The sequence below is a fragment of the Hirundo rustica genome, chromosome 2 (assembly GCF_015227805.2).
Source record: "Hirundo rustica isolate bHirRus1 chromosome 2, bHirRus1.pri.v3, whole genome shotgun sequence".
In the NCBI taxonomy this organism is placed as follows: Eukaryota; Metazoa; Chordata; class Aves; order Passeriformes; family Hirundinidae; genus Hirundo; species Hirundo rustica.
The window spans coordinates 591,091-612,683 of NC_053451.1; the positions used below are offsets into that span (position 1 = coordinate 591,091).

The 21,593-nt window shown below is 50.6% G+C and overlaps 1 protein-coding gene across 4 annotated transcripts in view; it reads right to left on the minus strand.

The window, feature by feature from the left end:
• Positions 1 to 20,643, minus strand: part of LOC120748965 (glutamate receptor ionotropic, kainate 1) — a 101,976-nt gene extending 81,333 nt beyond the window's left edge. Inside the window, exon 1 of one of the 4 annotated variants that reach the window (XM_040055976.1) lies at positions 20,533 to 20,643. Coding sequence is in view for 1 of the 4 variants with exons in the window: in XM_040055975.1 (XP_039911909.1) it covers positions 20,142 to 20,268 (127 nt within the window). In the remaining 3 variants the exon portion in view is untranslated. Of the gene's footprint in view, positions 1 to 20,141; positions 20,269 to 20,532 lie in introns of those variants that run through there. The other 3 variants (XM_040055979.2, XM_040055975.1, XM_040055978.2) reach the window with 3 other exon arrangements.
• Between the last annotated feature and the right edge of the window lie 950 nt (positions 20,644 to 21,593).

Genomic DNA, 21,593 nt, shown 5'->3' on the forward strand with positions numbered 1-21,593 from the left:
AAACCCAAATCCCTCTGAAATCTGCCACCTAACTAAGCCACACTTCGTCTCAGAAGAAAAATCATATTGATTTTTAAATGTTCAAAAACTGTAGTGAAGTTATGAGGCCTAAAGATTTTTGTGCCTTTTTGGCTCAGCCTGTAACTCCCAGGAAATGTTTCATCATTTCATGGTTTGCATCTACCCAAAACTCCCCAAGCATTCCCTGAGCCCCGACTTTCACATTTTAATTCCGTTCAGGATGGAAGTGGCACAGGATTAGCTCAGCTCATCAGGAACATCAGTTCAGGGTAGTTCACAAATAATTACGTTTTAATGAATTCTAATCATGAAAACTAATTTTTATTTTGTCCTTTTATTAAGTAGGATGCAAAATCATGGATTTATCAGCACAAAGAAATTCCTTATCTTGCCACAAGAGAAAGTAATCCATTTCTGGGGTTAAATTTGTATTTTTTGGGGGTCATAAGAGTTTCTGGGTAGAGACAGATCTCATACTTGTACTTTTCAACTTCCCAGTTTTACAGTAAATACAAGGTGAGAAACAACACACCACACCGAGATGTCTGTGATGAGAACATAAGGAAGAGATTGAATTTGGGGCTCATGCATTCTTTTTTTCATGTTCCTCAGGAAGAGGAATAAAATCAGCTCAGAAGAACATGGGAGAAATATAATCTTTGGATCACTGTTTTCATTTTCCTGCCAAGATTTAGGGAGGGGGTTCCCTGGGATTTTATATTTCTGCTGTAGACTCCACTGAGACAGACCAGAATGGTCAAGTGACAGTGGGAGTGGGAGAGGCAGGAGTGGGATCACATCAAAGGAGAACAGAATTCACCCCTACAGGTTAAATATGCAATTAAGGTGTTTAAATCCTCAGGCTGACAAAGCCAAATGGCAAACAGGGAGAATATCTCCGGTGACAACGTTCTTCCTAAATTGGGCACCAAAGCTGGTGCCCATAGTGCTCCCCTGTGGATATTCCAGCTCCCCAAGGCAGAAATCTTGTCAAAGCACTCCGGGATAACCTGTACCACATCAAAGGGAGGCTGAAGATGCGAGGGACACCTGCTAAAGGATCACATTTGCAGCTCTGCCTGCCAGGTCCAGCTGGTCAGAACTGTTCCATGTTAGATTTTCCCAGCAGTGTCCTCAAATCCCAGCCTGGCTCTGGATGATAATGAAATGACAGAACCTCCTGAGCTGGGAGGCACCGCAAGGATCACCCAGTCCAACCCCTGTCCCTGCACAGAGACCCCAGCAATCCCACCCCGTGCATCCCTGGGAGCGCTGTCTACACGAATCTTCCCCGAATTAATGATGTTACATCTCTGGGAAGGAAACAAAGAGATGCTTTATGTGTCTTCAGGTACATTAACACACTGATTCTCATGCCTTTGCAAGCATGCACAGCAGTACTGAAGAAAAGCCTGATTTCTCAGAAGGGATCTTTCTCATGTTACATATTCATCTATATAATTATTTTCTGCATTCGGGTTTTCTTCCCAGCTGTTCATCAGCTCCAGACTGATGACTACAAAATGAAAGGTATTTCCTACTAAAGGATGTTCTCTGCAGCACGAGAGGAAATCTCCCTGGAGAGAAGCTTTGCTCCACCAGGAGAGGGGTGTGAGCCTTGTGTTTGTGCCCCAGCTTTGTTCCTCTCTGTGTCCCTGCTCCGTGGGGTGTTTGGGACAGAGGAGAGCTGGATCTGGCTCTGCAGGGTGGCCCTGCAGGGCAGGACAAGGCAGGAGACCCCTCTGGCAGAGAAAGGACATTTATTGTCTCAAACACTCAGTGCAGTGCTCAGGACTTTGCTCCACGGTGCCTGGGAGGCAGCAAGCCGAGCAGGGCAGAGGGGCTGCACAGCAGGGATTGTACAGGAACAGCTGAAATCCATCCAAACCAGGAAAACAACCCCATGGATCCAACAGCAAAGAAGAGCCAGGGTAGGACTGGTGCCATGGTGGGCAAGGTGGGGGAAACAAAAGCCAGCAAGGGGAAAACAGAAGAGATGTTGGAAAGAGGATATTAATTCTTGCTCTAAGCAGCACATCCAATTCTCACACAAAGGGTGGTGCTACAGAGGTCAGGGAGCACTGCCTGAAAAGCAAGTGGGTGCAATGAAATAACACTAGAAAGATACTGACTGTCTCAAACGGAAATGAATTCCTTAAAACAGATGTTTTCTGTTTCCCTTTGGAAAGAGCTGGACACACGTCATAGGATATGTCAACAATGCCATTACCCTGTGGCTGGATAAGAAAGCTGCCAGCCTTAAAAGAGTTTGTGCCTGAGGAAAAGGAAACACCAGGAAGATGTGGCCAAAGTTATTCTATTTCTCCAAAATAAAGTCCCAGCTGTGCCCGATGCCCACCTTATCCCCAGCCCACTGAGTGCCACATCCAGGCCTTCCTTAGACACCTCCAGGGATATGGGGACACCAAACCTCCCTGGGCAGCATTTCCATGAAAAAATTCTTCCTTAAAATTATTAAAATTGAAATCATTTCACCAGGTTACTGCATTGCTTTGCTTAGGCAGCATTTCCAAGGGACCCACTCTTCCCACCTCTCCAAGGAGCAGCAGAGGAGCCCCGGGAGCAGCCAATGTCCCTGCAGGATCCAGGACAGCTGAGAGCACACAATTTATCTCTTCCAAATGTGAACAGCTCTGCAAACCCACCGCGTGACCAGACTCCCTCTCCCCTGGCATTCAGCACACCCAAAAAGAGAAGCAAAAACCATTCTTGGGCCAGAGGCTGATTTTTCTTCCCCCTGCTGAATCCCCCCTGGGGTTTGCTTGGAGAGCGGTGCCCAATTTGCTGCACGTCTGAAAAGAAGCTGCATCCCTTCTGAAAAAGCCACTGTGTGTATCCACAAGGCAACAAGGAAAATGAAATAAACGCAGGAAAGAGCAAGAACGAAATTTTTGCTTGAACACCGCATCTGCCTAGAAATATCTGGACCAGAACCAAAGCACAAAATGCAATTTGAAGCAATTTTTCAGTGTTCAAACTATTAAGCGAAATCCATACTTACAAAAAAACCTCTTCAGAGAATTAAGCTCTATTTGCCACAAAGTAACTCTCAGGCTGGACAGGTACTGCTGGCACTGTTCATCCTTCTCAGGAGTGCAGCAGGAGAAATCACCACAATTCCACAAGGACAACCTGCAGTCACCAGCTTTCCACCAGGGCTGCACACCACTGACCTTGACAAATGAGTCCTGTCAAAGTGGCTCCTTTTTTCCCCCACTAACTTCTTCTCTGGTCAGTTTAGCTCCTGAGGCCGATCCAGCCTCTAGGAAATGCCTCATCAGATCAAAGTTATCCCCATCAGATCAAACTGCAATTTATCCTTCAATTTTCTTTGACTGAGGAATCAGAAAATAGGAAGCATTGAGCTAAATGGAAAACAAACCATCGAATTCACCATTTATTCACGCATGAATCCAACATAAGGAACTGGGCTTTTAGCAGATGAACACCCCCACAGCAGAATATGCTTATTTATATAAAAATAAATGTTTGAATGTGAGGACAACAGGCTTATGCTCATCTCTGAGCACACACACAAGAAGGAATAACCCAGGAGGGGGAATTGTAACCACATTTAGGCTGGAGGCAGCTGGGAGAATCCCAGGTTATTGATGGATATTGACGGATGCCATTTTTCAGGAAAAGTACCATGTCCCTCTGTTCTCACAATCCTGGCACAAATTCCTAGCTCCTGAAGGGACTTGTCAAAAATAGAGAGCTGAAAGTGGGGCAGAGTTTGGGTTGGGATTCCTTTCCTCCTCGCTGCAGTCCCGTGGGCAGGGAGCACAGTCACCAAGTGATCTGCCACCCTCTGCTCTCTGCCCCACCACCATTTATTTCTGAAAAACTGTTAAAATTGAAATTTGAAAAGTGACATTTCAGTGCTTAAAACTCCATCAGGCCAGACAGTGCTGAGCCACCCAGCGCAGGCTTCAGGAGAAGGATGGATATTCTCTAGAGGCTCACTAAGTATTTTATTCGCCTGTTTAGGGTTTTATTAATTTATTTAGCCATTATTTTTTCCTGTCTGTGTAGACAGGCTTGGGGGGGTTAACGTGTTTACACATTGCAAAAGCAGTTGTGGTGAGTATCTGTCTGAGGCTTCTCATCAAAGTTTCCCCAGGATGCTCTCCTCTGTACAACAAACAACTCCAGCTCATTTCCTAAACCTGACTGACTGACACCTCAAAAAACTCCCACAAAACAGAGTAAAAACAAAGCTTAGGAAAAATAAATAATAAAAACCCAGAGCTTTACAGCTGATAGGATTGAGGTGTATAAATAGGGGTTTAATCTTCCAGGCATGAACAAAACTTCCATTCCTTCAGCTTCTGCCTGGCTGAACCACAGGGTGCAGCAAATGGCTTCCTGGGACAGCTTCCTAGGGAAAAACCACCCCAGCATCCACATTGCACTGCATTTTCAACAGGGAAAAGTTCCCAGCTCCGTTCTGAGACTATTTTAGGAAATATATAAAGTAAAGAACAAAGTGTCCAAACCAGCATCTTACACTGTGACAAGGGAAAAAATAAAAGGGCAAGGGAGGATTTTTTTAGAATGCCCTGAACCTGAACCACTCTGGAAAGCCCCAAGAGCCAGGGGCATGAACAAAGGCAAACAGCCTGGTTTGTGTGCTCGTTTCTCCAAGTGCTCCCCGGAGGAACAGCTTGCAGGAGAAGTTGTTGGGAAGCTCAAAAATCCACTCTGCTGCAACTGCCCTGACATGGGGCCAAATCCCCAACAGGGCAGGAGAAATCTCTTAAATTTACCTTCAGGAAAGGAAAGCTGGATTGAGTGTGAACCCTGCTCCCTGGCTCACTGTCCTTGAGCCTTTCAGCTGAGCCAGGGAATCGAAAATGAAGATACACAGAGAGTCTCCTGTCTCTTTCAGCCCTCACATCCCTCCTAAGTGGGACAGCAACTTCTCAGAAACCACAACAAACTATTGAACAAACGAACTGTTGGGCCTGGGCAGTGAAGGGTTATTTCTGTGCCCAGGACAGGGTTATTTCTGTTTCCAACAGGTAGAAATAACACAACTCCCCAGTGTTTCCTCTCTGGCATGGGTCAAGGCCACCCAGTGACAGGAGCATCTCCATTTCTAGTGATTTGCAATCTTTGCACCTTCAGGATGGAAACTCGATGCTGTTGGATTTCACCGCGGTTTTGAATTGCATTTTCCATTTGCTCCTTGGAGGAGTGCGTGTCTGGCCAGCGCCGTGCTCAGCAGACATCCTGTTAGGGCTTGTCTACACAGAAATTAAGCATCTTTATCAGCATCCCAAGTGGGGGAATAAAAGCAGGGATTGGAGTGGAGCCAGGGAAGCGCTCCCTTAGCACAGCCTGGGCTGTTCTGCAGTGATTTACTGACACCTCCTCTGGCCTGAGCTCCCCGTGCTCATCCAAGCAAGTGTGTTCCTACAGCCCTCTGGGGACTAGCCCAGGGAAACCTGGAACATTTCCCACTTCTCCGAGGGCAGAAAAAGCAGATTCTTCAGGGGAGTGAAAGGCAAGGGAAGTAAAGGTGATGTTACCACACGTGCTCTCAGGGAGGGCTGGCTTAGGGGTTGAACCCGATTCTTTCAGGGGCCTTTTCCAAAGTGAATAATTCTGGGGTTCTCTGGCCCACAGCAGTGCATGTCCCCAGTGTTTGTGTTTCTTGGTGTGCGTGTATTCCTCAGGGAATTTGCTCCTTGCTATGCAATCCCCCCAGCTGGGGAAAAGGGAACCCCCATCACTCATTCCCAATTCACCATTCCAGTTCTCATCAGGAAAGAAAGGAGCACTCGCCCCTCCCTTGGGCTGTAAAATGCAGTTTTAAACACCTAATCCTTTGGGAATAGGTACATAATCGACTGTCATGATCTCAGGAATCCTTCTGTGTAAATTCTTCCTGTTATTATCCCTCTTCCCCAAAAAATCCCACAACAAATCCAAGAACGGCTTTCAGGATTTGAAGAACCGCTCTTTATGTAGAAAATAGATTCTCAGCTTTGCGGTTGCCAGTATTCCTGCACGGGAATTAAAAGCAGTGGGATAGCTAAATATTGATATAGCTGGATAGGAATGGGCAACCACAAACTCCCTGTGTCTTTTTCAATAAAGTAAATAATAAATTCAAGTTTAATAAATAGCTATTGCAGCATTATTTGAGGACAAACACAGAGCAAGAGTCCAACTCTTCGTTCCCACAAAGTGACCAACCCCCCTCAGAACAGGAAAATGGAGAGAGCTCCAGAAAGCAGAGCGATGAGTGAGAGGCAGGGGGGTGTTTTCACGGGAAGCTGTGCCTGGTAGCTTCTTCTCCAACCCACTTGGAGAAGAGGGAACTTTGTGTGTGTTGCAAAGCCTGGTGGTGTCCCCGATGTTGTGGCTCACACATGGAAAATGGGCACTTTCTTCACCTTGGTGGGTGACCTTGAAGTGCTCTGTCCAAAAGTCTACAAAGCCAAGGAGAGCCTTCACCTCAGCAGGGCACTCAGGAAAAGGGGATTTTTTGGGAGATCAGGAGCTGCTGCTCCTCTCAGGGCATCCTTTTCTGGCAAAGGGAAGAGAGATAGCACAACCCAAAGCACAGATGCACGCCCCAAGCTGTGAAATTCCTGCTGCTGTTGTTTAACCTTGGAATCTTCCTTCAGGACAAAAAAAATTCCCATTAGGATGACTCCAGAAGGAAAAGCAACTTCCTTCTGTTCCCTTAGCTGGTTCTTCCCTCCCTCTCCACAGAGAAGCGTCTTGTTTAACGACAACTAAAACTGGGGTCCGAGTTAATATTGAGGGGAATGGAGGCTCCCAGCCTTTGGAGATTCCAGCAGCTGGAACAGAGCAGAGCAAACGGGATGCAGATGCAGGAAATAGCAAGAGGGATACAGGCAGAAGATTATCCTCTCCAGTTGATCCTTTTCATTTGTGTGGCTACGGGCAGATGCTCGGAAGAACGGGAAAGCACCGAATTTGAAAGGGATAAAAGAAAATGCAGTTTGATACAAGGGATAATTAACTCCTGGAATGTGTGGCTGCAAAGTGATCCTGAGGGCTGAGGGTCCAGGGGATTCAGGAAAGGAGGAGGCTCGGGAGGGTGAGAACAGCTCCACTTACATCAGATAACATTAAATGCAGAATTCATGCTCATGGTAATGGGCAAAATACCAGAGGGTGAAGAGCTGGGAATGAGCTTTCTTGAGGGATATCTTTCCATAATACTCCATTACAGGGTTTCTAATTTCATCCTTTCAAACCCCTACCACTGAACACTGTTTGACATTGAAAACTGAAATGAAAAAGCTCCAGAGGATGTTCACATTGTAATTCCTCTGATTTATGTAACCATTTCTGGGAAGTGCCTGTTCTCTGAAAACAAACTGCTTGAGCGTGGAGGTGAAACCACATTTCAGTATTTACCTGGGTGGAATTAACCTTCTGTTGCTGAGCCAACAGTGAATCTGATCCGTGCCCTGGGGCCCCCTTGCAGCCCCTGGGCCAGGCTGTGCGACCTCAGGGTCCCCCAAAGACCTCCTAGAGGAGGAGCCCCCGTTAAACCCGTGTTCATTCACCCTGACACACTGCAGGTCACCTCTGGCTCCCAGCAAGGTGGGGGACCTCTCAACGAGTGCCCAAACCACCTCTGGCTGAGAATCTGTGCCTTCAGTGCCCTCTGGCTCCCGGGTTTGTGCTCGGGAGCAGGAATTCCTGGCTGCAGGCTGTGCCCGGCACTTCCACTCTGTGCTGGATAAATATTTGTGGCTGGGCAGAAACAACGCAGCAGAATCCAGCTCAGAGGGGAAGCCCATTTGCTGTGATTTATCCACTTGCTGCAGAGGATAAACCTTGATGCCATCATGATTGCCCCTTGTAAAGATCCTATCATCTGCAGCAACCTGTCTGTTCCAACTGTTGTGGCGGCTGCTGCACAGCAGCAAACCCTGCAAGGTGACTGCAAGGGACACGCTGCCCTGCCTGGGCACTGCCACCCACCTCACTTTCAGCACTTCCAGAGACGGGAAACTCCCTGTCTTCCTCACAGTTTGGCCAGAGCTCTTCCTCACGCTGGCAAGAAACACTGAACGTTTTTGAGTTTCAATTCAAAGGTGTCCCCAAAAGAAAAATGGAGGAACCCTTTATTCCCTGTTAGCTGCAAAACCCCTTCTGGTACTGCCTTGTAGGTTTTCTGAGTGCATCCCCACGATTTGCAGGATGTCTGAGTTCCCACTGCAGTGTTCCCTCATGTTTGGGGCACAGCACAGTGTGCCAGGGTAAGAGGAGAGTGTTTGAGGATTTCCTGAGAGCTCTGGCACGAAATCCCACAACCTGTAATCCTTTAAGCAGGTTGCATGCTGGAAAGCACTGGAGTTTCACTAGAAATCGGGCATCAACACAGTCCCACATACTTAAGATTATCATCAAGCTGCCAATTCCTTCTTATCTGAGACTTTTTTCATTCTGTTTCCTCCTCTTTATCCCCTTTGTGTGCCTGTGCTTGAGCCCATGATGACAGGAGATGGCAAGCCAGCAGTCCAGAGCTACTGCTGGACATCCTGATCCCAAAAAAAATAGCAGCTCCAGAAGGGGAGAGGGAAACTCTCTCTTTGATTTGGTGCTCGTGGTCCCCAAGAGATGAGTGCAGGCTGAGCTGTGGGGAGGCTGCAGGTGACCCTTGTGCAATAACAAGCAGCAGTGCCCTCCTGAGCTTCCCCTGCTCCCAGATTTCCTGAGACAGCTTTGCCTCTAAGGAAGGGGAGGTTGGTGCATTTCCACATGGCTGGGATGGGAGCAGCACCACAAGTCAACCCAGCAGGAACGAGGATCCCTGGATCTCACCTGCGGCAAAAGCGCAGACTTCATGTGCAGCTCTGGTTCTGATTGTACATCCTCAGAGAGTGCAGCATGGGCAAACCTGCGTTTTGGCTATTCCAGGTACCGGCTGACTCATGTGCACGGTTAATCCAAACACCTTGAGTCCCTTTCTCAGACAGATTTTAGAGGGAAAAGTATCTGTGTGCATTTAGAGATTGATTCTGGAGGGAAATTTGGGGGTTTTTTTTGAATATTCACCAGGCATGAATACAAAGGGGATTTTCTACTTTGTAGCACACCACTCTGGGCCTTTTTTATTTCACTTTGGCTCTCCCCAATCAGGGGTGTGCCTGCAGTTCTTCAGCTGAGTCCAGGCTTTGGGAATGGTGGGGGCTGCCCTCTGCCCCCTTCCCTCCACGGCCACTGCCCTGTGATGGATTCCCCCCCGTCCAGGGCTCTTCAGTTTGGGTTCCTCCTCTCCTACTCTCACTTCTCTGAGCAACTGTGCCAGATGATGTTTAAATATGACCCTTCTAATCAAGTTACTCAGTGTAATACAAGCAAAATGGTGATGAGATGGATGCTGTTACTGCATTCCCTATTTTTATCTCCATTGATTCCCCCGTGTCTCTCATGAATCACCCTCCTGAAGAAGTGACAGGTTTATGTCAGCCACAACAGGGCTGTAACAATATTAGCTCGAGCACAAATCCAGTGTGACACCAGAACTGTGTCATGCTTGACCCTATTTGATATATTTGTGTACAGAATCGGCAGCTCTGTGCTGAGCTGCACAGAGCAGGGGCAGATCCTTTCCTAATCACACGTTTCTCTACCTAAAGAAAGGGTTGCGCTTTGCTCGCTGCCCTGGCTGCAGGCATGGGATTGCATGTAAATAATAATGTTATTCCTAGAGACTGTGCCTAAAAGACAGCCCAGCTCTTCAGTTCCAGCCTCTGCATTCCATCCCACCTGGAATAACGCACGCCCAACTGGCTCTCACTACAAACCAGGGAATCTGGTTGTCCTTTCCTTGCCTCTGCTCTGGTGAGAAAGGCAAGGCAGAGAAGGAAACCTTTGCAGAAGTGGGAAACCTCAGCAGACTCAGCAGCTAGAGATAAAACTGAACAGGAGGAGGCCTTTTCCTGCTGATTTCCTCAAATGGAGGGAATACAGAACCTTCATTTGCAGTTTGGATGAGCTGCAGTAAATTGCCCAACTGTTCTCTTCTGCCAGAATAATGCACTTGCCAGAACCTCATCACTGTAAACTGCTGCAGCTCCATTGACTCTGGCACAGGCAGAGCTAAAGGAGTCTTTGGGTCATTTGTTCTTTTTTTTTTTTTTTTTTTCCCTGAGAAAAAGTGCTCTGCCGCTTAAAACAAAGGGGGCCAGAAGAGATGATTTTGTACCCAATTTTCTCACAGATTTTCTGTAAGAACTCACAGATAAGAGCAAGGGCTTGGATTCAAAAGAAGTTTTGCAGTTAGGTTTAATAAATTTAAAGCTCCTGTCACTGAAATTTCCTGGAGAAGCTGGATGTGAATTCATTGGGCTCTACCTGTGGACAATGAGGTTTCTGACAAGGTGACTCCCATGGGACAAGGACCAAGCTTCGACTCTTTGAAAGCCTGGGGCCCCTTTCTTCAGCCCTGCCAAGAGGAGAAGATGATTTTAATATGAGGCTTGAGCTTGTCAGCACCACTTTCCTCAGCAGGAATCCAGCCTCACTCTAAGAACTGCCATAAAATATGCTCCTGGTGTTGCAAACAGATGAGTGCAGACATGAAAGTCTGGAATTTGAGCATTAATTAAAGCTCCCCAGCAAAGTTTGCTCCACATCTCCTAAATTACCTTATTTAAATTCTTAAACCCCCCAGTTCTCACTGTGCGGGTGCTCTGGTACCACAGAGCAGCTCAGCCCCAGCTAAAAGGCAGGGACACCTTCCACTGTCCCAGGCTGCTCCAAGTTCTGTCCATCCTGGCCTTGGACACTGCCAGGGATCCAGGAGCAGCCACAGCTTCTCTGGGAATTCCATCCCAGAGTCTGCCCACCCTCCTAGGGAACGATTCCTTCCCAAAATCCCACCTGACCCTGCCCTCTGGCAGTGGGAAGCCATTCCCTGTGTCCTGGCACTCCAGGCTCTTTTCCAAAGTTTCTGTCCATGTTTCTTGGGAGCTCCCTTCAGGCACAGGAGTCACACAGTGGGGTCATCCCAAAGTTTTGTGTCCAGGCTGAACAATCCCACACTTTCTTCCCAGTAGAGCTGCTCCACCCCTCTGGGCTGGCTCCAGCAGCTGCAGGTGCTGCCTGTGCTGCGCCCAGGGCTGCAGCTTTGCAGGAGCAGAAGTGCCGTGGGGAGCCCTTCCCACCATGTGAGCACCCTCCAGCCCAGGAACTGAGCTGCAGTGTCCAGCCGGCAGCGTCTGGGGCTGCTGTGTTCTCTGGCTTTTGTGTGCACCCCAGGGACACCATTCCCAAGAGGGAACTGCACCACATCCAACTCCAAAAGAGGCAACAAATCTGTTTCCACACTGGATCCCATGGGTGCTGTGTATTTGTAAAGGAGGCACCCACTCAACTCTCTCCCAGGAGCCTGTGTCGGGCACAGAACAAGCAAAGCCAGGCTGGGATCTCCCTCCCCGTGCTGGAGAGCTCAGAGGAGAGGGCTGGAGCCAGGAATTCAGCCTGGTGTGTGTTTGGCTGCTGCTGCAAGCAGTGGTTTATTTCAGCTCCCCCTGCATCCCACACCCATGGGGTGTCTGAAGGGGAAGGGCTGCACACAGCACAGGGCACATCTCCACATCTTCCCTCAGAGCAGCTGGGATGTGTGCATGACAGCAGCAGGATTGCAGCTCCCAAAGCTCCTGCCGCTCCGGGCGCAACCCAGCCTCCCTCCATCTGCAGACGCCTTCGATGGCAGAACAGGGCTCAGCCCCAGGCCATGGGGAAGGGAAAGGCTTGGGCGGCAGAGCGAGAGGCAGCCACGCCGGGGCACGACAGACTCTTCATTTCAGAGAGAAAAATCTCCATTCTTCTGAAAACACTGCTCAAAAAATTCATCTTCATTCAGCTCAATGGAGCAGCCTCATCATTTACAGCAGCAGATAAAGCTGGGAGATGTAATGTGAAATATCTGAAGCGGCTCTCCCCCGATTTAAAATGCACCTTGGGCAGCAGAGCCTGAACTCCCCTCGGCGTGTGTTTCTGGCAGATAAGTAAACAATTTGGAACTTTCTGAGATAGTCACAGTCAGGGAAGCGGGAGCTCGCATTGAACTGCAGCTGCAGTGCCCCACTGATAAGGTTTTGGGGTGGTTTGGCACAGCTGAAAGGAAGCGGCGCTGGAAGAATAAAAAGCTTTTTGTGTAGAAGTTGTTGGATCAGAGATAGCGAGAAGAAAGACATCATTTTTACAGGAGAACTCTGAAAGTGGCCTCGGGGGCAGGGGCGAAGCTGAGGCACAGAGCAGGTGACAGGGCAGCCGAGCAGCCCCACCCTGGGACAGAGGGAACAGGCTGGGAAGCTCAGAGGACATTTCTGGTTGTGCTTCACACGGGGACAGAGGGCTGGACTCAAACATTTCCTGTAAACACCTTCGATTTAAAAGTTAAAGCCTGGAGGATGGGAAACACCACACTAATGTTGACTGAGCAACTCCAAAATCTCACTTCCGTTACCCGACTGCCCACCAATTCCACAAGATTTCTCCTCCTGTACTGCAGCCTTTCGCTGGGGCATTTTAATATTTGTAATAAATAGATTGGGGCTTTAGCCCTCTATTAGGCCATTTTGCTGGGAATCACAGAACATGTTGATCCCCATCCATGGGGATCACCCAGCCCAGCTGCTGCCCTTGCATGGACACCCCAGGAACCCCACCCTGTGTCTGGGTGTGGAAGCACTCCTTGCACTCAGACAGCCTTGGAGCTGTTTGGCACAAGCCCAGCTGATCACAGAATGTTTGAACAATTCTGAGTGAAAGCAGCCCAGCAGTGACTCCACGTCCTTCCTGTGCTCTGTACTGGGTATTTACTCCTTCCTCTCCCATTCCAACAGGCCATGAGGGATCATCTCTGATTTTTAAGCCATTTCCTATACTCTTTCTTAATTCTAAGATGAATAGAGGCAACCAAAGCCAAAACAAACTAAAAATATTTCAGTCAGAAATTGTAATTTTGTCTCCAAACTGTGGGGAGGAATTCTGAGGTGGCTTACTCGTGGTTTGCCCAGCATCTCTTGGTGGTTTATTGCTCCATTATTTTCTGTGGCCAGCTAAGCTGCGATCCACGTGCGACTGCTGAAGTTATTCACGGTGCATTTCAAGTGCCCAGCCCTGACGTGGCAGTGACCGACAATCCCTGGAAAAGTGTAGTACAGCTCCAAACCTGAGCTAACTCTCAAAGAGCCTCCCGTGTGACAGTGGCACCATCAAAGGGAGTTTTACATGTGTCAGCCTGTTGCTGCAGCAACCCGGCTGCTCTGACTGCTGATAGGCACAGCTCTGCCTGATCCGGGCTCAGATGAATCCCCTGCCACTGTGCCGGGGAAATCGGGATTCATTCGCAGTTCCTCAGAAACGAGGTGACGGTTCCACAGAAACTGCTCCTGAAATTCCTCCCGTTCCCCCTCCCTGATCCATAACCCTTATGGGGATGGCTGGGCTGGCACAGGGCAGGAGAAAGCTCTTTGTGCCACAGCAAGGAGTCCTGAAATGGATTTGGCTTTTATTGTATTTTTTCCCAAGTGTGAGCACAGAACAGGTTTTTTCTGAGAACGCAAGAGCCATGTTTTTGGGGTTCTTTTGCTTCTGGGTGCTTACATGTCAGTGCATCCAATCCAGATCTCCAGATCTCCATGGGGGCTGGGAGGGAGTCAAGAAAAGCCAAGGACTGTGAGCACTGGGCTGTGCCTTTTCCTAAGCCAGAGTTCATCCCAGCCAGCCTGGCTGCGGCATGGCATGAGGACACGTGCAGCTTTGACGGAGACTTCAGGATATGGAAGGACACCCCACACCCCTGCGGGTGCCCCAAAAGCCTCTGCTGGGAGCAGAAGAGGGAAACCCTGGCTTGAACAGACATGGTGTAAGAGAACAAGTCAGGGCAGTTCTGTGCTTGCCAGTGAGCTACAGACCAGGAAAATGCTTCATCACCTTCATTGCCAGAGTGCACAAAACCCTCCTGAAAGGGCTGAGAACCCAAACCGCTGCTGCTGCTGTATCCAAAATATGTATAATTACAGAGGGCCTGTGTGCCACAGTGGAGGAGTCTGTGGGAGTGCCAAAATGGGGGGAAAATTGCATCGTAACACCCCAAAAGCACCGTCTTCCACTGGGACACAGTGGCCGTGGGCTGTCTCCACTGCCCCTGTGTGGGGAGTTCTGCTGTTTGCTCACCCCAAACTCTGCATTTTGGGAGGTGTCTCTGCACTCCGACTGTCACTTCCACCCACCCAGCCTCCTCCAGGACCTCGGTGGAGTCCAGCAGGGTGGGAGGGCTGCTTCTGGACCCCAGCCAGAACCAGAGTGCTGCAAACAGAGTCTGCCCTGAAATAGGGTAAGTTTGGGTGTGCAGAGCTGGGGGCAGGACGTGGGAACAATCTCAGCACTAAAAGAATTTATAACTCTCCTCTTTTAAACTTGTGCAGTCTGAAAGCTCAAAGAAAAAAAAAAGATGAACTAACAACAACCCAACTAGGAGGTGTGATTGCAAAAAGCCTGGTGGACCAAGAAAAGAAGCTCAGAACTGAGCCTTTGACACCAGTTCTGCCTCTTTGGCCGCAGAACTGATTCCCATTTCCCACTCTTCGTGCCACCCTAATGCAGTGAAGCTCTAAGAGTATTTAAGGCACCTTCTGCACTGTCAGAGGAATTAAAGAAAGAAAGAAAGAAAGAAAGAAAGAAAGAAAGAAAGAGAAGAAGTTACTTTAACAGCCCTATCAGATACTGGCTCCTGTAGCTGAACTGAAAACAATGCCAATGTGGAATAATGAAGCTGTTTTAATTTGGAATTTAGATTTTGCCCCGAGAAAGCAAATTCATCCTTTGAGAGCTCATCATTTCCTGAAAAATACGCTATAACCTTCAGCAGGAAGAGAGAGGGAAGGGTAATAACCTCTCACTGCAAAGCTCGCCTGAGATCATAAACTCATTACTGCAAACTAAAATCTAAAGTCGACCCAAACTAGGACAGACTGGGCTTGCTGGTCAGCCCCAAAGCTGTGCACTAAAACTAATCAGTTCTGGGACGGGATTTGTTTCTTCTGCTGCAGTAAAATCTATAGTTTAGTTGGTCAAATCAAGACTTTCTGAGAAAAGAAGATTAGAGGCAGTTGTTTAAAGTATTGAGGGGGGAGCAGGATTTAAGCTTTATTACTGACCAGGATATACAAAACAGACTGTAATGAAAAAACAGTATTGGGATTGTCCTTCCAGCCCAAATGGAAAATGTTGAGAGAGGACAGGGCCATATGGAGGAGCTTAGAGCTCGGCCTGGGGCAGATGCCCTGTGAATCGGTGCAATTGCTGGGAAGCCAGGGGTGTTAAAACAACAATCATCACACCTGGGCAAGACAGAAACTCTGGGAAACAGCTTTTGATCCTGTTTGTAAGGAGGGCTCCCCCTGCCCAGAGCACCTGCTGGCAGGCTCTCTTGGCTGGGTGCTGTTCCGGAGATTTCCTTGCTGCCAGGATCCATGCAGGATCCATCCAGGAGCCATCCATCCATGTGTGAGCTGCTCCCAGGGTTACATGAGGGAGCCTCCCATGCTGCCCCCTTTCCCATCTTGGGGTACACCCCGTGTAAGTGAGGGGAAATGAGGAATTACCCCAGCATAGGCACAGCTGCTGTCCCAACAGCCCAGTGGCTGCCCACCGACACCACGAGGGGAACGTGCCTCACTCGCACACCGAGCTCGTTCCTCTTTGACATCGGGATGCGCTCTTCAGGCTTTTCTCTCTCTCAGCTGTGCCCAAACCACCCCAGCTCTGGTCCAAGCTCACAAACCCGACGTGCCCTCCTCAGTTTGCACATTCTGGCCTCAGGACCTCCCCTTGGCTGTTCTCCAGTGGCCCTTAGGGACAGGAGGTGCAGGATAGAAGCCACTCACACCCTTGGCTTTGGTTAACACAGCCCTCACCAAGGCCCTGCATGATGGAACATTTGGGTACTATCCTGCACCTGTCCAGCTCACCTATTCCCTGCCTGCGGAGGTATTTAGGATGTTCTGACAACAACTGCTGATTTTCTGGAGAGTGCAGGACCCCTCAGTTTTCCTAGACCCCAAGCAGCCTTTTCCCCCTCCCCAGCAGCCAAGACATCCTGGCACAGCCACTCACTGAGGCAGCAGGAGCTCCCTTGCTGCGGAGCTGAAAAGTGTTTTGCACCAGCGTTTTTTAGGGATTTTAAACTCAATTACCCATTTGGAGCCAGACAAACATTGCCTTGCCTCCCACTTGCACAGTGCCCTCAAATCCAGAGAGGAGGGAGAGGTGTGAAAATCAAATTTCGGGTGCTTTAGTAACAAATACTTTAGAAATATTTGCAGCAAAATAGCTTTCCCTAAGTGGAGAATAAGGAAACTTAGGTAAAGTGTATCCCAAAGAATTGATAAATAACTGAGCATTCAGAGTCTAGTGAACAAAGTGCATTTAATGTCTCATCATCTGGTGAGAAAAATGCAGCTGCACTTCCTATACTACCATAAGATAGAATAACTTGTAGTTATCTAGTAACAAATATTAAATGAACATGTGTGTTAGTACCATGCCCTTCACAAACAAAATCTTAAAAAGAGTTGGCAAAAAGTAGCAGATTCACAGAGAAATTAATGAGGTTTCTGTCTTTATTGTTCTCATAAGGGGAAAATGGCGATTTCACACAGGAAAATAACTCACAGCTTTAGCCCTGCTAGGGGAAATCCATCAGAGATCTTGAAATCTATATTGAAAATTTCAGCTTATTAGAAATTGATATTTTGTGGGTTAGGTTGACTTGCGTGTGTTTGGTTTAAATCTGCTATTTCTCAGTTGGAGATAAACCTTATGGGGCTAATCCTGTACTGTGGAAAACACAGGTCACTAAATTTGGGAATTTTGCTGGAGTAAGGAGTAAATCAGCGCAAAGGATGAGCCCTTATGTAAACATTCCATTTACAGAAACACACAAATCACTGAAAATCCTTCTGTTTTCTATCTCCTCACCCCGAGCAATTCCTACAAACCCTGAAACCTGCCCATTCATTTCCAGGAGCTGGTAATTTCAGAGACAATTCCAAGACTCATCCAAGCATCTTCCTTTCTTTTTGGAATAACTCCAGTGCTTTGTGAATAACTTGCTAACCCAGAATGGAGCTCAGATGATGACCAGCTCTAAATCTTCACATAATATCACTGAATTTTACCCTCATAACCTGTTCAGAATCTGTAATGCGTGTCCAGGAATGAGAGCTCTGCATCCAGCACTAACAAATGGATTATTCTGTTGTTACTGAGATGCCTTTGGAAGCTGTCTCTGCACCCGAGCATCTGCTCCAGTTCATTACTGCTCTTCCTTGGAGAGTATTTATTTTATACAAGTGGTACAAGTAGCATAGGTAGGCAGGTCTTGGTGTAAAAACTGAAAATTCCTTGGAATTCAGTAGAAAATATTGGGGTCGTGAACTTTAAAAACACTTTAGTGCCATACAGCGTGGAGGGTAATGTGCAGATAAAGATGGTATTTCCTTGGACAGCTCCAATAGCTCATGTGCCAAGGGAAAAGCTTCTGAACAGGAGTGGGGAAGAAATACCCAGCAAGACACCAGCATTTATTTTATTACTGGGACTTAAAACTCTATCTCATCTCAAAACCCATTACTTTTATCCTAATGAGTCAGTTTTACTGGTCACATTGCCGTCCCTCATTTTTTGTTTAGAGCTGGAAAAGGGGTCATTAGTCAGATGCTGAGCAATAACCAGAATTCATATCGCTCACATGTCCTTTCTCAAATAATTAAACACCAGCAAAACAATCCATTCATTTCTATTACAAGCCAGAAAAAAGAAATATTAATAAAAAATAAATCTGAAAGCTCCCTGACAGTGGCAGATGCAATTAAACTCTCAGTGTACGAATCTGGGTACAAACCGCTGCACCACTGCACGGCAGCGCTTCCCTTCCCTTAATTAACTAAAACACGGGGAGGACAATCTGACGGCTTGACGGCATTTCCTTAGCTGTCAGAAACGCTTGGGGATGATTTTCCGATGTTATCACAAAGAGATTTGGAGGAGTTACTGCCATTCCTACTCTCCGCCACCTCCGAGAGCGACAGATTCCATGGAGAAACTTTGCCGCTGTTAACGGATGCGAGGGATTAATATTTTATAATATCATGGCTTTATAGGCAGCATAACCGTGGCAGTAATATTTTATTTTTATATTTTATGCATTCCCAGCCCTGTAACACACCCGGAGCACATCGATTCACCTGCACATCCCTGTGCATGGGTGCGACAGGAAGAGGAGCATTTTGTCAGCTCTGTGGCTCTTTCTGTCCCGGTGGCAGTGACAGCGGGGGGTCACCGCCGGGGTCCCATCCCCGCGTGCCCCGAGAGAGCAAATCTGACCCCAAAATTCCCCCGGCCCCGCGGCACAGCCCGCACCCCACGCGGAGCGATTTCGGGAAAGCGCCGCGGGCAATGCTGGGCACCAGGGGCGGCACAGGAGCTCTGCAGGGCACAGGGTGGCACAAGGAGCACACACAGCTCTGCCCGCTCCTGGCGAGGCTGGAGGGGGCTGCGAAGCCGAGCTTTCGTCCTGCGCACGGGTATTTAGGCTGAACTCACGCCCTTTAAACAGCTTCCTTCAGAGGCTAGTCCCACTAAAGCAGAGTAAGTTAAGGCAGCGTTTTGTGCATTTCCAGAGCATCCCGCTGGTGCCCGTGGCTCTGGGATTTGAACACGACTTTCTTCTCCGGGTTCCACGGGGGGAAATTTCCCCGATTTCCCCCCGTGTTTGTGGGATCACCCGGCTCTGTGTGCTCGCCTGCGGGGGTGAGCAGGGCACAGCAAACTCCGCCCGGAGCCCCGGGAAGGGTGAGCGCACCCCGAATGGGGACAGGGGAGCCCATGAAGGACCCTCAGCTGCGGGGTGCCGAGCGCCCCGGCTTTGCCCCCTCTGCCCGCCTTGCTCTGCCCAGCATCCCGGAGGGCTGCACCCCCCTGCATCTCGATGTTGGTGTCCCTCGCTCCCCGGCCGCGGGGAGCATTCCCGGGCTGTTTCAGGGAGCTGCTCCGGGGGAGCCGAGCGGGGCTGAGCCTGCCATCGATCTTCAGCTCCGCACTGGAACGCGCCTTTGGGAACGGCGGGATGCTCTCCCCGCTGCCATAAGCAGCTCCTTCCCTGATTGGCTTTTTTTGTTTGTTTCCTTTCCGCCCCTCTCATGTTCACTGTTTGCCAAGCGAAAGAGGGACAGACAGAAACAGCAGCGTGCCAGATCCTGCCTACATCTTCCCCACAGTCCTCCTAACCGCGAACTCTTCCGATACTTTGTATTCACCGTCTCACTTGACTGACACAAGAAGCCCACTGTAGGAAGAGAGGCTTCCTGTGAGCCGAGCCCCGTTTCCATGGAGCGGAGTTTTCCGCTTAAAAATAAACTCGCTTTTCGCGGAGTTTTCCGCGCAGCCCCGCGGAGCTGCCCCTGCCCGAGGGTAGCGGCAAACACGTCCCGCATCCCCCGCGTTCCCCTCCGGAGCCACAGCAACAGCCCCTCCCTGCGCTCCGACCGCGACACTCCGCACCCCCGGCACAGATTTTAGGGTCACCGAACCCTTCCTGCGGCGGGGGAGAAGGTGTCCGCTCGGCTCTGGGGGCCCCTGGCACCGTGTCCCGCGGAACCGACACCCCACAGGCTCCGCCGGGATCCCCGCGCCCAACTTCCCCGGCACCGCTCTCCGGGGACAACTCTGGGCAGCGCAGCATCCCCGAGCACCCCTGAACATCCCGAGAATCCCCGAGCATCCCGGGCACCCCCGAGCATCCCGAGCGTCCCCGAGCATCACAGACATCCCTGAACATCCCCAGGTATCCCTGCACATCCCCGAACATGCCCGAGCATCCCTGAACATCCCGAGCATCCAGAGCGTCCCCGAGCATCCCAGAACATCCCGAATACCCCCGAGCATGCCCGAACATCCCCGATCATCCCGAGCACCCCGAGCATCCCCGGCTCCGGAGCGGCGGCCGCCCGACCAGGCGAGCTCCCCCGCGGCCGGGAGGCGGCCGGAGCCCCGGGCCGGCCCCGCCGCGCCCCGGCGGCACTCACCGATCCGCAGCACCTGCTGTGCGCTCCGGGGCAGCCCCGCCGCGGCGCAGAGCAGCAGCAGGAGCAGCCCCCCGCCGCCGCCCGGGGCCGCTCGGCGGGGCCGGCGCGGGCCGAGGCCGCTCGCCATGCTCAGTTCATGCCGGCTACTCCCGGGCGGGCCGGCCCCGCGCCGCTCCGCACCGCCCGCCCATGGCCACGGGCTCCACGCTGCCGCCGCGCTGCCCGCGCCCCTCGCGCCACAGGGATGGAGCGGGAGGGACGGATGGAGAGGGAGGGACGGATGGAGAGGGAGGGAAGGGTGGAGAGGGAGGATCCTCCCGCGGGGCGGCCCCGGGCGGGGCCAGGCGGCTCCGGGCTCCGCGCACACGGGGACACGCGCGCGCACACGCACCGAGCACTCCGGGCGCGCTGGGACGCGGACAGGGACAAGCTCTGGAACAGCTGCCCAGGGAGGCCGTGGAGCGTCCCGCTCTGGAGACTCCCAAAGGCCCCTGGACGCGTGCCCGTGTCACCTGCTCCAGGTGGCCACAGGGGTGCAGTCCGGATGCTCTCCAGAGACCCCTTCCAACGCCAGCCGTCCTGGGATCCCCCGATTCTGTGCCAGGGACAGGGAGAGAGGCAGAGCTGTCCCTGTCGCTGTGCCTCCAGCCCCCGCGGGTCCCCTCCTCGGCACGGGAGAAGCTTTTCCCAAGCCGCGGCCCCTGATTTTGTGACGTCTCGGTGGCACGGGGCTTTGCAGGGATGCCCTGTGCGGGCAGCCCCGTCCTGCACGGCCTGGCACGGGACAGGGTGACGGGGCACAGGCGTGCAGGCTGAGGGACAGCTCCGGGGACGGGCAGAAGAGAGGAAACACTTCCTGCAGCGCCTTCCGCAGCCGAGCAGGGGACAGGCGGTGTGGCAGGAACGTGGCAGGGGCCTCAGCAAGGGGACGGCAGGCCTGGGGCCAGGTGTCCCCAGAGGGGTGAATCCTCGGGGCCGATTTTGAGCTCTCAGTCCCAGGGATCACAGCATCCCCTGGCCTTGGCTTGTCTGCCAGACCACTTTCCCCCGGTGACTTGGAGTTCTCGAGTCATTTTTAAAATCTGGTGTTTGAAGGTTCAGTGAAACTCAGAGCGCTTCACGAAAAAACAAACCTGTGGGTCCTGAGCTGTGCTGAATAAAGGAAACCCCACCCGAGGAGAGTGACTCCCACCTAGCAACAGAATTAAAATTGCGTGGCTGAGATCCAAAACGGAAATAATTTAGATTTGTTTGCTTAGTATTCCTCTGCAGCCTGCCTAACCATTGTTGCAGAAATGAACTCCTCCGAGCAGCGGCAGCACGTGCTGGAGTGCAATAGAAAGAAAAGCATCCGCATGTCCCAGCCAGCCTCCAACGGATCCCGAAAAGAGCCGCCTGCTGTTTCCAGAGCGGTCCAGGCAGTGCGGGAGTGCCAGCGCTGGGATTCCCAGG